The following is a 14,379-nucleotide window of genomic DNA, read 5'->3' as shown; positions in this document are numbered from 1 at the left end:
TTCTCCTTATTAATATAATTTCAGAAAAGTTTTGTTTGCTAATTCTAAATAGGGAAATCATACAAGCAGCCAATGACTATCACAGTAGGCTACATTGTTCACAGTGAATTAGATGGTGTTGATGTTGTTTTGAAGTCATACTTAAATGCTAATTCTGATTGAATATTTAAATTAGCGTGGTAAACAATATAGAGACAGTAAAATGAATGAATATTCACCACAGCGGATGCAGGCTCTCACTCACTCACACACACACACGCACACGCACACACACACACACACACACACACACACACACACACACACGTCTTACCTTGAGTTGTAAATGAAGTCTCTTGAGTTGACTTGAAACAATCGAGTTATCTTCTACCCATCCTTTAAAGCAAGGCCTTTAGCTCCAGCGTTGGTCGTCAATTATTTATTACTTCACGGTTTGACTGAAAGTCAAATTTTGAGAAATATTTGAGGTGATGTATTACATCCGCCATTTTAGCAGTCAAAACAAAACATAAAACAACGTGAGCTCCTTGAACTTCAGTTGATTCGCGCTAACGTACGTAGAAGAAGAGCAACCACCGAACAAGATTAACCGTGAGCCCACACGCGCCCCCTTCATTGCGGCAGAGCATGTCTATGGCGGCAGAGTAACGCCTTACCTCATGTCTTTTCCGTGAGGTTGTGTGTCAGATCCTAACACTAAAGAAGTGATAGACATACGTGAAATACATTAACTATTATATGGAAAGCGAGGACGTATAATAAAAATGTCTACAATTAATCAAAACATCTTAATTAAGCATTATATTGGTAGCATTAACGGAGTGAACAAAAGGCACGCGCTCAGGCCTGTTTGCACGGGATTGCGCGATCTGACGTGAGGCACAGCTCGGGCACGTGCAGATAGGGGCTTTGGCTGCTTGAGCACCTGCCCTTTTCTCCTGTCGAAAAAAAGTATGAATTTACAGACTACCGTGTGTGTGTGTAGTTCGTATTTCAACTGTTAGTTTAACCTGCTGTGACTTACTTTATTGGTCTGTTTGTAATGCTGTCTGTTGGCCAGCAGAGGGAGCAGTAGAGTTTCAGCCGCTCGCTAAACACACGGTCATATGGCAAGCCGTATTCACATTTAATCTGTAAACAGTGCTAGTTTCTACCGTCTTGCTAGCAATATTTATTTTCCCTATCTATTAGTATCTTATTTAGGTTGCTACTTAATTAGCTGTAGTATATACTCTTAATAGTGCATATTTATAAAATGCTAGTTGCTATTTACAAAATACTTACTAAGCACTCTTAATTATTCATTCTTATTCGTGTAGTGATTTCTTCTGTTCTAACAAATATGCCATTGGCATCAATGCAGATCCGTTTCAGTCAGATTTCTGACTAGTATTTTACCATATAAATACTACAGTGGTTTTTGCAAACATACTACAGTATGTATTTGAATTAACATGTTGTAGTAAATAATATGAACAAATCACCCAATACTGTAGTTTTCTGTGACTAAGGGGTATATTAAATACAATTTACCATGGTTTACTGTTTTTCAGTTGCTGTGGTAAGCTGTAGAATTCCTTAGTGTTGTAAATATGCTTTACTCAAGTATTTTTACATACTAACAGCAATCCGTTACATATTGTTTACGCTATCTGCTAGTGTTTATATGGCAGGCCTCATAATCATTTAACCTAAATATTCTAGTAGCGTATAAATTTTGCTACTAGCACATTTTCATTAGAAGCAGCACCTTTAACACATAATAATACATATTAAAATAGAAGTAGAACATGAAATACTAGTTTCTATATTCAATTTCAACAAGTGTGTATTCAGGTTGTGACTAGTACATGTATTTGTATATGCCATGTCTGTTATTGAATACTAGTATTTAATTTACATACTACTACATATTAGGTACTTAATTTATTTAATAGATACAATAGCAGTTATTTCTTTGGTGCTTATTTATTAGAACACAATGTCAAATTAAAAGTCTTACTAGTAACATTTCAAATAAACACTGGTACATACAATTTATAATTTATAAGTAATGAATTAGTAGTATTTATTAAATAACTAATATATGCATTTATATGTAAATATCAAATAAGAAGCTACTATTATGTAAAAATAAATACTAGTCAAAATTGAATAGTTAATATTTCAGTACCAGACACCCATAGAAGCCAACAGACGGATTTCACACAGCCGCCATTTTAAAGGCAATATCGAGGCTGCGGTGGGGAAAAAAACCCGGAAGTATCGCCTGGAGTCACACAGGAACGTTGTGTACATGGCTGTATATCTAATCAGCATGGAGAAAGTGACAAATTTATAATTTCACTGCTTTCCGAGTGACCCAAAGGTCTGTTCTGAATTGATAGTGAAAATAAAAAGGGATATCAGGCCTCATGTTCAGCTAAGTTAAGGGATATGGCATTAGTTAGCTAACGTTTTCTTTCTCAAACACATATTTTAGATGTCATTTATCAAACTTAAGTTAATGAACTGACTCTTTCACTATCTTAGACTTGTCACGATACTGAATTTCAGTACTGAAAAAAAAAAATTTAAAAAACGTCCCTTTACCGCTAACATTCAAGCACGTTCCCATAGCACTGATTCCTGTAGTATTCAACAGTGCTCAACAGAAATGACCGTGATTGGCTGTGAAGGTCATCAGTTCACCGCTCTTCACTGAGTGTAAACACAGACGAGTGATCTGCTGATGACTCGACTGATCTTTGCGGCTTTAAAACACTTCAGTGTCGCTGTATCAGTGTTTGTATTTCACAGTGTCACAGTCATTTCTGTTGAGCACGGGTGAACACTATAGCATATCAGCTGTGTTTAAGAACGTGCTCAGCGGCACTTAAATGTTCAGTCTCATGACAATACTATTACAGACAACATGAAGGTGTGCTACAGAGGACTGCATTGTTTTATAGCTCACCGGGTTACATAGGCTGAAGTAGGGAAGCGTCCCCTCAGTGTTTACCATGAACTGAAGCCTAGGAGGACACTTAAGCGTGTTACTCCTAAAGAGATTGTGATCGTGTTTGATGCCTAATATGCTTTTAATTGTTTGAATTAAATTTACTGAACGATATTAACGTGATGTTTACACCATATCTGCACTTTGAAATCATGACAACAGCTGGAGGTTTGTTATGTTTACAGTGCTGATCCTATACTTCCGGGTTTCCTCCCACCGCAGCCTCGATTTAATTGTTTAAAATGGCTGCCACGTGAAAGAAGCGTATGGGTGGGGGGAATTATAAATCGGTAAAGTAATTAACATTATACACTGTAAGAACTGCTGGGTTCCACACTATTGAATTGTGTTGAGACATTAAAAAATTAACTTAACTTACCATATCTGAGAAATTTAATTAGATTGGACATAAAACAATTTAGTTGACCCCAAAAACCTCAAGAATTGTTCTAGTTCAGCTCATTGTAAATAAGTAGGTTTAACAAACAGCAAATATTATTTTGAAGCATAGTTACTAATGTAGTTCCTAAATATTGATGTAGAAATATATCCTAAATGGAAACTAGTTTTTAACAAACAGGTACTAGTATCTTTAAAAATAAATAAATACAAATTATATATATATATATATATATATATATATATATATATATATATATATATATATATATATAATGTATATATATATATATATATATATATATATATATATATATATATATATATATATATATATATATATATATATATATATATATATATATATATAATGTATATATGTATATGTGTGTGTGTGTGTATTATATTTTATTTGTATTATATGTTAAAACAGCTAGCTATATTTGACATTTACAGTATTATTAATAAGTCTAATCAGGCATGTTTTTTTCTTATTCACACATTATGTAATTGCCTACTAAGATATATGAATTATGTGAGATTCAGAACATTCATAATGAAACATTTACTTTCAGAATATATAAATTTCATACAATCAATGTTGCAATCAGACATTCGGTATACGGCCAACCACATCGGCTATTTCAGGGATTTCCACTGGCTTCGTTGTGAAATCACGGACATTACATTTGTATTTAGGGAACTAAATAGTCATTATGATCACACCATACCCCTGCTGTTCTCTATCAGGTACTTTCTCTTACTATATCCGACTTGTTTCCATCGATTCAGAGTGAATATTATTACAAAGTTCTTCATTATGGTTTTCCAGCAGGTCTTCCTCATCCACAGTGGACCACAAATCATGCAGGTTAGCATTTCACATGACATTTACTCACATGCTAAACCTTAAATATGTATACCTTCTTGTGTGACACCAAATTTTGGCATGACATAAGAGAGATGTGAACGTTTGTTTGTTGACTTCTTCCTTTGTACAGACCAATATACTCCTATTACACAGACATGAGTAATAGTTTCACATTTGTTCTGTGGAGATATTGAGTAAAAACTCTCTTTTTCCCAGCACCTCCAGGCCCATCTGAAGAAATGGTTCACATATCATCCAGGCAAAATGAGGTTAGGGATTAAAAATGACCAATTCAGCGTGTTAAATCTACGACAACCACTTTCAGAGGACTGAACTTAGTATTATTGTTTTGTAACAATATTAAGTTGCACAATCCTCTTGAAAGTTCGTGAAGGGAAGATGGTCCAAATGACCTCACAATATTTCTCATTTCACTCAAATTTCATCTAAAGTTTTACTTAAAAAAGGCTGTAGCATTGTAACAAAGCATTAGCCATGCTTTATTATAATGCAGTTTTGTGTGATAATTCCATTTAGGCTGTGTGTCATGTGCAAATGGATCATCCCGGCACAAATAAAAGAAATGAACTATTGTATATCTGACCAATAACCACTTTCAGATCTTAGTTATCTAATAATAAACTGCAGATCTAACAGCTTTAAGCACATTTATAATGTTATATTCATTACCAGGTCTACTCACTTTAGTCAAGGTTGATGGCATTTAATTTACCACTTTAAAAGAATATAATGCAATGAAGATGTACTTTTGATCAGTAGGATTAAAAGCAGAGATGACAACAGTACAACCTTGACATTCTGCAGTGGTGTCAATCTATATTAAAAAAAAAAAAAAACAGGCTAAGGGGTCGCTTTTTGCGAGTGTTTTGCGCACTGCTCCCTGTGCACCTCGCGTTTTAACCACCTGATGTGGTTGGCGTTGTTGCCATTGCTTGCTGCGTGTTCGCAGTTAAAAAAAAAAACTCAACTCTGAGCGGAAAAAGGGCGTTAAGTCATTCGATTTATCATTCTCCAATCAAATGAAAGCAGAGGCGGGGTTTCCATTGAGGTGCCAGCAGTGTTTGTGTTGTCAAGATGACTACAGAGACTTTTGATGATAAGACTAGTGATTAATGTTTTGAGTTATCCAGAGCTGTATGACTTCACAAATCTTAAATATCACAATATTATTAAATATTAAAATTAGACCAATATCTACAGCAACACTCGCGCACAATATACAGCTGATTCAGCAGTGCGCCTTGCGCTTTTTAATTGTAAAAGTGCCCTAAGGGGCTAACCACACCGAACACGCTTTTACCATCCAAAAACACAAGGCACACCATGTACAAAAGTGCGCTTTTTATTTCGCTGGTTAACGACTGAAGTGTTGCTGTAGATATTGGTCTAATTTTACTATTTAATAATTGTGATATTTAAGATACAGCTCTGGATAACTCAAAACAGTAATGAGGCGTAGCAGGCAGGTAAAACCCGAGGCGCGCAGGCCACAAAACGTTTACGACACCTCTCAACACAAAAAGCGGGTTTAGTGTGATCGGCCACTAAAATATTTTATTTTTGAGACAGCATGTCTGGTAAACACCTTTAAGCTAATGATGGCTGATTTGAAAGCATTGTTTCATAAAGCTTCAAAACCTTTGTTTCGAATCGGTGGTTCGAAACCACTGAATCGAAACAAATTATTAGTTTCCATGGTCACTTGATTTTGGTAAATGAGGCTCTGTTACGTTATTACTATTTTGAAACATTTCACAAACTCAATGGTTCTCCGCTTTGTGGCGATCTATTCAACGTCATACAATAAAATCCACTTGAATCAGGTGGTTTCACTCAGATCGCCCCCCAGAGGTGAATCGCTGAACAGCTCTCAGTTTTTAACCGTTCTTGGTTTAGTTTTATGAGTTTGTATGGGTTTTAATGAGACATTTGTAAATGGAAAATAAATACTATAAGTTTCTTCTACTGATTAGAAAAGCCCACCATGGAGCAAACGATAAGCCTTGAACATGTATAAAAGAACACTGTAGTTACATAATATTCAATGGTATTAGATAAGCTAAGTGCATTTATAGGTTACACAGTAAACTTGTTTGAAAAATCCAATTCTAATCTCTGAGTTGTTGTTGCATTTACACAGTTTTGACCAGCAGGTGTCTCTAGCGTGTGCTGTTTGAATGCTTCGAAACAAAGTTTGTTTCGAAGCTTTAAAAAGTCACTAGTTTTAACTATAATTGGTTTGTGTTCAACTGTTTCGGTGTACAGGCAGTGTGTCTGGATACCCTCGTGCTTTATGCTGTGTATTATTTTCAAACTATTCTGAAAGCAACATCTCTCCCGTTTTTGGTGTTCGACGTGTCTGTGTGAATGAGCCCTAAGAATGTGTCTGTCTGTTGAGTGCACAAAACTGTAGGATATCCCATATGGATTCAGAGAAAGACTGAGGTTCTAGGACAGGGATAGGCAAACTTGGTCCTGGAGGGATAGAGCGTGGGCTCCATTCGGAAGGGCTCATTCCCTATGCTCTTATCCCTTCGTAGGGTCCCTTTGAAAGGATCAAAACATAGAAATGACGCCTTCCGAATTGGGTGCAGTATGTGACACCAAATAACTTCCATGCTACAAAGGATCATGGCCTAAAGTGTCCATCAATTGTATTTTTCAAAGAAAGGACCCTTCGAAGTGACCAGTTTTGAGCACTTTGTTTTAAAATGACACTTCAATATGGCGACCTTGATTTTTTTTCACTCCGAAGTGCCCTTTGGAGGGAGATATATCTCGTTTGGAACGCACTGACAGTTTAGCTCCAACCCTTATCAAATTCCCCTGCCTGTAGATTTCTAGTGATCTTGAAGGCATGGATTAGCTTGTTCAGGTGTGTTTGATTAGTGTCGAAGCAAGTTTGCCCAAACCTGATCTAGGGTGTGATTTGGAGCACTGTCCTGAACAACTTTACTTACAATAAATGACACAACTCTGACATTTCCACTATATCTTTCAACCTAACTCTGAAAGTTTTTCCACACACTCCCCCCAAAAATCCCCATTCCTCAACTCTCACCCCATTCTGACTCCAAACAGCTGGAGAAGTAATCATGGTCATGGTGATGGTCCCCTGGAGGAGAGCCCAGATCATCACCCTCCTCACGAGTCCTGAGAAAAGAAACTTTCCAACTTGAAACAGAGACGTGACCAGAGAAGAGCCTTTCCCATTGCACGATCCACCAAACATACTTATCTACTCAGTTTTACATGCAGAGATCTGATCCTCGGTGGAACATCTCTCGGCGTTTATCGTAACCTGATGAAAACTACAAGGAAGCAGCACTTTGGATCTTGATCGCCAAGTCAGTCCTTCCTTGAAACCCGAGCCTTCAATGCTGGCTTCGTGTTGGCACGCTTTCATTCATCCTCTGCGCTACAATGTGTGAGAAAGGTCCGCAATCAAATGTGAGAAAGTCAGCAAGCAAATGAACAAAGCAAACATCTGACGAAGCTTCAAACCAATACTCCACCACCAATGATAACAAAAACCACATAATTATCACACCCGGTACGTCAAAAGGAAATGTGGCCTTGATCAGGAAAGAAGGCTTTATTAGTAAAACATTGAATCATGAAAGACCTTTTGTGTGCACCAGTGTGGTTTAATCTTCTTTAATCATCAGTCATGGCAATGCAAGGCTCCAATGAAGATGAAGAAACTCCCACGTTCATTCACAGAAATGTCTAGCAGAAGACATCAATCACAGCTAAGCCAAAGCGGAGACAGATCATATTTATGGCATAGCATGGATTCTGACAGCTCCAAGATGAGTGTGGATAACAAATTTAGGACTCCATCGTTAAATCTCGCTGACAGATCGCAATAATTGGCATCCCGATTGTCCTTGAAGTAGAACTTTCGGATCTTTACTCTTCATAAATATAGATATAGACTACAAGTTTAACTTCAGGTCGGAAACATGCAGCTGCAAGACTTCCGACTTTCGATTACAGTTTCAGTTTAATCTCAAAACGAGGAATATTGGTCACTCGCTTTTAATGTTGGAGCAGAGATATCGATTCCTAATAAATATAGCAGATTACGTCAATTGCAATAGTTCTGTGTAGTTCAGGCAATGCAGGCAGTAACAGACAGTATGTGAGACCTTTGGAAAGAAGTTGTCTTCAACAGCAGAATCTCGAAAGGACAATTAAAAAAAATTGGCAGGGAAGTTCAAGAACAAATGAACAATACATTTTAGAAATCAATGAAAAGAATATATATTTATATATTAACAAAAAAAGACCTAGTTTTGTAATCCTAATACATGTTGACATCAAAATACATTGCATCACCTATGGTCTAAACATACTGTATTTTGATACATTGGGCGAGTCCCCCCGAAGTTTCTGAGCGAATGAGCGGGAGTTCATCTCGTCAGTCTCTCCCTGTACCTCCCTTTCTTGGAATGCTTGATATTCCCAGTCTATCCATCTCTCTGGAAGTGTAGTCCTTGTTATTATCTTGGTGTTTTTTTCTACTGGGATCAGGAGGCAGCCAGAGCCTTGACCAGGTAGAGTTTGTCACCCTGTTCACTGGTGAAGATAGGCGCCTTTTTGTAGTGTTCCACCAACTCCTCCATTGTGTTAAACTTGCGCTGTCCGATGCAGTACAGGTTGTCCTTCAGCTGGACTTTAAAATGCTTGTTTTTGGACTGAGCTTTCAACGATATTGAAAAGTCATTGGGCTAGAAAAATAAAATGCAAGGAGAGAGGGACAAATTGTCAAATTAGATAAATTCGTTAAAGCAGTCATTGCAATATTAGCAGTTCGAAAGAAGTGAACCGCTTAGCCAGGAGGATCTAAGGGTACATTTACACAACTATATGCTAAAAACGGAAAATATACAAATGACAAAGTGTCAAAACCCTTCACATGTGCAACCATGTGTTAAAGATCTTATGTTCCAAACCATTTTGGAAACTTTTAATGTGAAAAACAAGATCAAATCTTTGATTCTAGTTTACACGGATCTGCAAATCTGACTAAAAGTGCTGCATTATGCATGCCTAGCCAATTGGTTTCAATGTTGGTTAGTTTCTTGAGGTCTTTTTTTGCAAGTTAGCATTTTTAAGGCTCCCAAAAAGACGTTTAAATGATTGTTAAAATTGTGGGTGCGTCTCAATCAGCTCCCTAGCTCCTGAGGTTTAGTAGGACATTTAGTAGGTTTAGTGCAGGGGTGGCCAAACTTTTTCTTATCAGGGGCCAAAAACCCGCGCTGAAGGTAAATATAGCTGCCATGGGTACTTCCTCATTTATTAATTAATATTTAAAAATAAATAAAAAGCATTGCTTATTATTAACTTAGGCAGTGTACTTTTTTGTTGTTTTTATTATGAACATACAGTAAAAACAATCTCATTTATAACAGAATGGAGTTATGCTAGTCAAGCTGCACCTGATTTTGCCTTGATTTGCTCGCAGATGTCTTCTGCATTGTCCTCATCTGTCAAGTGACAGTATTTACATTTTGACAGTATTTATTTACGCATTTACAATTAACATTTAAATGAAACATTTCATTTCTGTTGGCTTTTTTTGTGGCTCAGTAATCAAACAAACATACAAAAAAGATTATTTTAAACTAGAAATGACAATATCTGTTGACCCTAACCTTGCCCATCATACATACTCCTTTCTCAGACGGGATGGTGGCCCAAATCAAAGGTTACAATGGGCCTACTTGGGCTGGTTGACCCTAGTTTGGGCATTTCTGGTTTAGTGGATTAGTAGGTTGTGTACACAAAATCAGGCACTGGTAAGGAAAGTTAAGAAGCTTGGTTCACTACACATTGGGAAGCTAGAATTTATAATCAACAGCAAAACTTTGCACAATGCACCATGCAAATCAAGGTGCTTCCTAAACAGAAGGATTTTGCAATAAAGAGTCTGGCTACTAGGGATGGAACGGTTCTCGGTAAAAAAAAACTAATTGTCCCGTTGTCCTCTCACGGTTCGGTGCACCCTGTGATCCGCGGTTTAGGATATGCATTATTAATATTGGTTTATTAATAAAAACAACTGCAACAAAGCAGTGCCAACTTTGTATGCTTCCAATTACCTTTCATTGCACGTGTGAAGACCTGTCCAATCACCACTTAGTGTGTAAATCTGTTGTTTACATCACATTTCCTCACATGTTGGTGTGTGTGTGGATTTTCTGTGGGTCTCAGCATGGCAAGTAAAGAAGATACAGCGCAGATGAGGCCAAATCACACCGCATTGCTGTCAGTGTTTCAACAGAGACTTTTTTGTTGTTGCGATCATAGCTTAGATCAGTGGTCACTAACAGGTCTGTGTCCAGACCCAGAAGCGTCCCATAAGGACGCAGACATAAAGCAGATCTGTTACTTCAGTCCCGCTCCTGCTGGGTGGCTGTTCTTCCGCACCCGATCACTCCCGCTATTCACTCTTTTTACCTGCTGTCTGCTAAGAACAGTTTTCTTCTCTACCGACTGTTCCCGCTAAATTAAGAGAGAAGAGCCAAACGCACTCTCTTTGCTTAAGTTTCATTCACTACGATGAAGCTGATAAGCGTAACGGAGCTCTCTGAAATGATTGTTGATAAAATGTGTTGTATGGTAATGCAAGCATAATGTAAACAGAAGTAATCAATACTCTAAAAGTGCTCAATTATTAAGATGTTGACATAATTATTATCTGCATAATTAGTTGAGACTGTTGAGTCGATATGTAAAATAGAAAAAGGGGAAGTTTAGGCCTTTTCTCTCTATACCCTACTTTTATTTAATTAATGCGAGAACATGCAAATCTACAGCATATGTGTGAAGCTGTTGTATTGTCAGGTGTTTGTTACCCAATAAATATGTTTCTTGTTCTTTAAATTGTTCTGTAGGCATTTTTTCCTAAGCGTAGCACATACCGTACCGGAACCGTGATCCCAAAACCGTGATACACACCGAACCGTGAGTAGATTGAACTGTTGCACCGCTACTGACTACCGAACAAGAGATCTGATTGAGAAGCACCCTCTAATTCCAAACACAATGTAGAACTGACTAACAATTGACTTACATCAGAATCGAACTATAAAACTTCTGTCTACTTACTGAGGACTCGCTGTCCCGGATGAGAAAGTCTCCCTCTGAGCCCCTCTGGTTGAGCGCCACCTCCGCCTGGTGGCGTGTCACCTTCCCGTAGTACCACTGCTTTCCTGCGAAGCGGCCGCTGGATGAAGGCTCAATGTAGTCACAGTCGGGTGTAGGCGGCCCCGGCATGCTGGCCGAGTTGTGCGACTCCTGCAGAACAGTCACGTAGTTCTTCGGCACAAGTCCCATCTGCCCGTCTGACTTACGACACTTCCACCATTCTGGGTCATTTTCTGGCTTCTCCACAACATCCATAACCTCCCCCTTCTCAAAGTTCAGCTCTTCGTCATTGCCTGAGCTGAACGGGTAGAGTGCTTGTACTGTGTGCAGCACGCGGTTGCCATTCGCACTGTGAACAACTGCAGCCAATTTGTCTGAAAGTCCAGCAGAATCATTGCTCGCCGATCCATCTGCGTCCTCTGTCACATAATTGGAAGGGAACCATCCCGAACGGCCATTGTAGCTCCCCCTCCACCACCCATCACTGCACTTCTCCATTACGATAACCCTCGTGCCTTTAACCAACGATAACTCATCTTCCCGTTCCGCTGCATAGCTGAACTTGACCAGTGCAGGGAGGTTGAGGTCATACAGACGTTCACCGTTGTCTGGGTAGAAATCGGAGTCTGCGTTGGAGGCTGTTTCACGCATACCTGTTTTCCTTTTCACCTTCCCGATCCCTGCAAACATAACGAGAGATACATTTAGGTATTTCCCAATTTAGTCCTTTCTTTGCACTCAACATCTTGGGTTCTCACCCTAAGAAAATTTCAATGCGACCAAGTAGAGCAGATGTTAACCTTGTGGAAGCTAACATAGTACATTCCCAATGTGGGACTTGCTGCACCGATTCAAGTTCAGCAACTCACAATCTTTTTATCAGGCTTGTTGCTACACTCTGGGATAGACATAAAGGCTAGTAGCCATGCTAGTTTTGTGTATTTATTTTCCTCACTCTCCTCTCTCCACTCCTAGGTTTCTTATTGGTTCAGTTAAGTGTCCACCATCATTATGATCGTGCCAATTCCAGCAATTCCCGGATGAGCCGCGAGGATTTAAAGCTCTGAGAGATCAGTAGTGTGTGGTGTGCGCTCTGCCTCGGTGTATCGTTGTGCTCCACGCAATGTGTTTTTTTGGCATGCTTAGGCTATTTGATGATTTCTTTTCTCAGTTTTACTGTGGTAATTAGAGTTTAAACTTTGTTGGCTTTAGGTAACTGCTTTGATGGTTGATTCTAAACTGAGCCTTATGACGTTCTTGTTAGGTTTGTTTAACTTTAGATTGATTTTGTTAAAAAAGTTTGAGTGTTTTGCCCCCCCCTGTGTAATTTTGAGTTTTGTAGTTTAATTCATTTAGATTGGGTATCATGTGCACTGATGATATCAGTTTCATTTATTTTTGTCGCCTAGTTTAGACTTTAGGCTTAAGGTATTGTTTTATTAATTTCTTTGATTTGGCTTACACTTATTGTTTTCGTTTAAAGAGAATATTGTAAATGTTTAGTTCTTTTTTCCATTTATTATCGTTAAATCTTTTGTTTAAACCAGGGGTGTCCAAACTCGGTCCTGGAGGGCCGGTGTCCTGCAGATTTTAGCTCCAACTTGCCTCAACACACCTGCACGAATGTTTCTGGAAAGACTAGTAAGTGCTTGATTAGCTAGCCCAGGTGTGTCTAATTGGGGTTGGAACTAAACTTTGCAGGACACCGGCCCTCCAGGACCGAGCTTGGACATGCCTGCTTTAAACCATCGAGTAAAAAAAAGCTAAAATTCAGAATTGATTCCTGCCTCATCCTTGATCTATCTCACCTACTGTAATAGTTACAGCATCCCTTTTAAACATCACAAACATGTAACATACTACTTGTCGAAAGTGGGCAAAACAAGGTACAAAACCTGCTTACCTTCGTGAACAGCCTAAATTTTACTATTGCCTCCAATAGTAGACTAGATGAGTTCTTATTATAGTAAGCAAAAGCTCATTATGACACTAGCAATTTAATAGCATAAATCATTTGCAAATAAGCACCATTTCCATCCAAGGAGACGAAGAGTAGAAAATCGTCACTTGCTGGTAAACTGGCGTCAGATATCAGTTTTCTGCGGTAGGAGAAGCCACTGTGACCCTATAATATATTACTAGCACCTCAAAACATTAAACAGTTTTCGCTTTATAGCAACACGTTTAACCAAAGTCATCTTTCAATGAAAAATATATTGAGACAGTCTCTACAGGGAGTAATTTCATCACTCCGCACCCTGCACTCATTCCATTCTTGTCGAAATGATCTGTGAAACCAAAGAGCATTGTATTTTGATACAGGCACCAACAGGCAGGGCATGAGTGAAAGGAGAACTTGTCCAAACACATGTTACAGTGCAGTGAAGCTTGTGCGTTCACACTGACAGGGGTACACAGTAGCTATCAGCTCCCGTCTGCTCGAGCAATGAGTCCTCTCTTAGTAAACATGGGCACTGGTCCAGTTTCAAAACCAGCCAATCACAAACAACATTCCAGCACTCATCGGATTATGCTCTGGATTTTTGTTTTCCTCCTTGATTACAAGCTTGATTTAATTATCTCCCAATGAACAGGCGTACACGTACAATACAACAGTTCTGCTAACAAAAAGCTTTATGACAATCTGGAGTAAAGTTGCCACCATGGTACAAGGGTGTAAGTTTATTTTTCAGAATTCGCCCACCTGGCTCAATCATTCGAAAGACACAGCTGTGTGAGCCAGATGTATTATTCAGAAAACAGGTCAATTAAGAGACACTGGAATGATCACCACACCCAGCGTCCTCCTCCATGGGGAGAGAAAGAGCGAGGGAGTGTTGGGTTATGTTCATGGACACTGTCGAGGACTCTGACTTGTCTGACCACATTAGGTCAAGCCAAATGGGCTGGTATGAAGGATTAATGGAGAATATCT

General features: G+C 38.6%; 1 protein-coding gene across 3 annotated transcripts in view; it reads right to left on the bottom strand.

Moving 5' to 3' along the window:
• Window positions 1–7,869: 7,869 nt before the first annotated feature.
• nck1b (NCK adaptor protein 1b) overlaps window positions 7,870–14,379 on the bottom strand; it is a 77,821-nt gene continuing 71,311 nt past the window's right edge. For all 3 annotated transcript variants that reach the window (XM_056450785.1, XM_056450786.1, XM_056450787.1), the window contains 2 exons: window positions 11,406–12,124; window positions 7,870–9,022 (listed from right to left, as the gene is read on the bottom strand). In XM_056450785.1, the coding sequence (XP_056306760.1) occupies window positions 8,822–9,022; window positions 11,406–12,124 (920 nt within the window). In that variant the 3' untranslated portion in view covers window positions 7,870–8,821. The remainder of the gene's footprint in view (window positions 9,023–11,405; window positions 12,125–14,379) is intronic.

This window comes from Danio aesculapii, chromosome 24 (genome assembly GCF_903798145.1).
Source record: "Danio aesculapii chromosome 24, fDanAes4.1, whole genome shotgun sequence".
In the NCBI taxonomy this organism is placed as follows: domain Eukaryota; kingdom Metazoa; phylum Chordata; class Actinopteri; order Cypriniformes; family Danionidae; genus Danio; species Danio aesculapii.
Note: the sequence above shows the minus strand (reverse complement) of the source record. Positions and strands in the feature narration are given on the sequence as shown.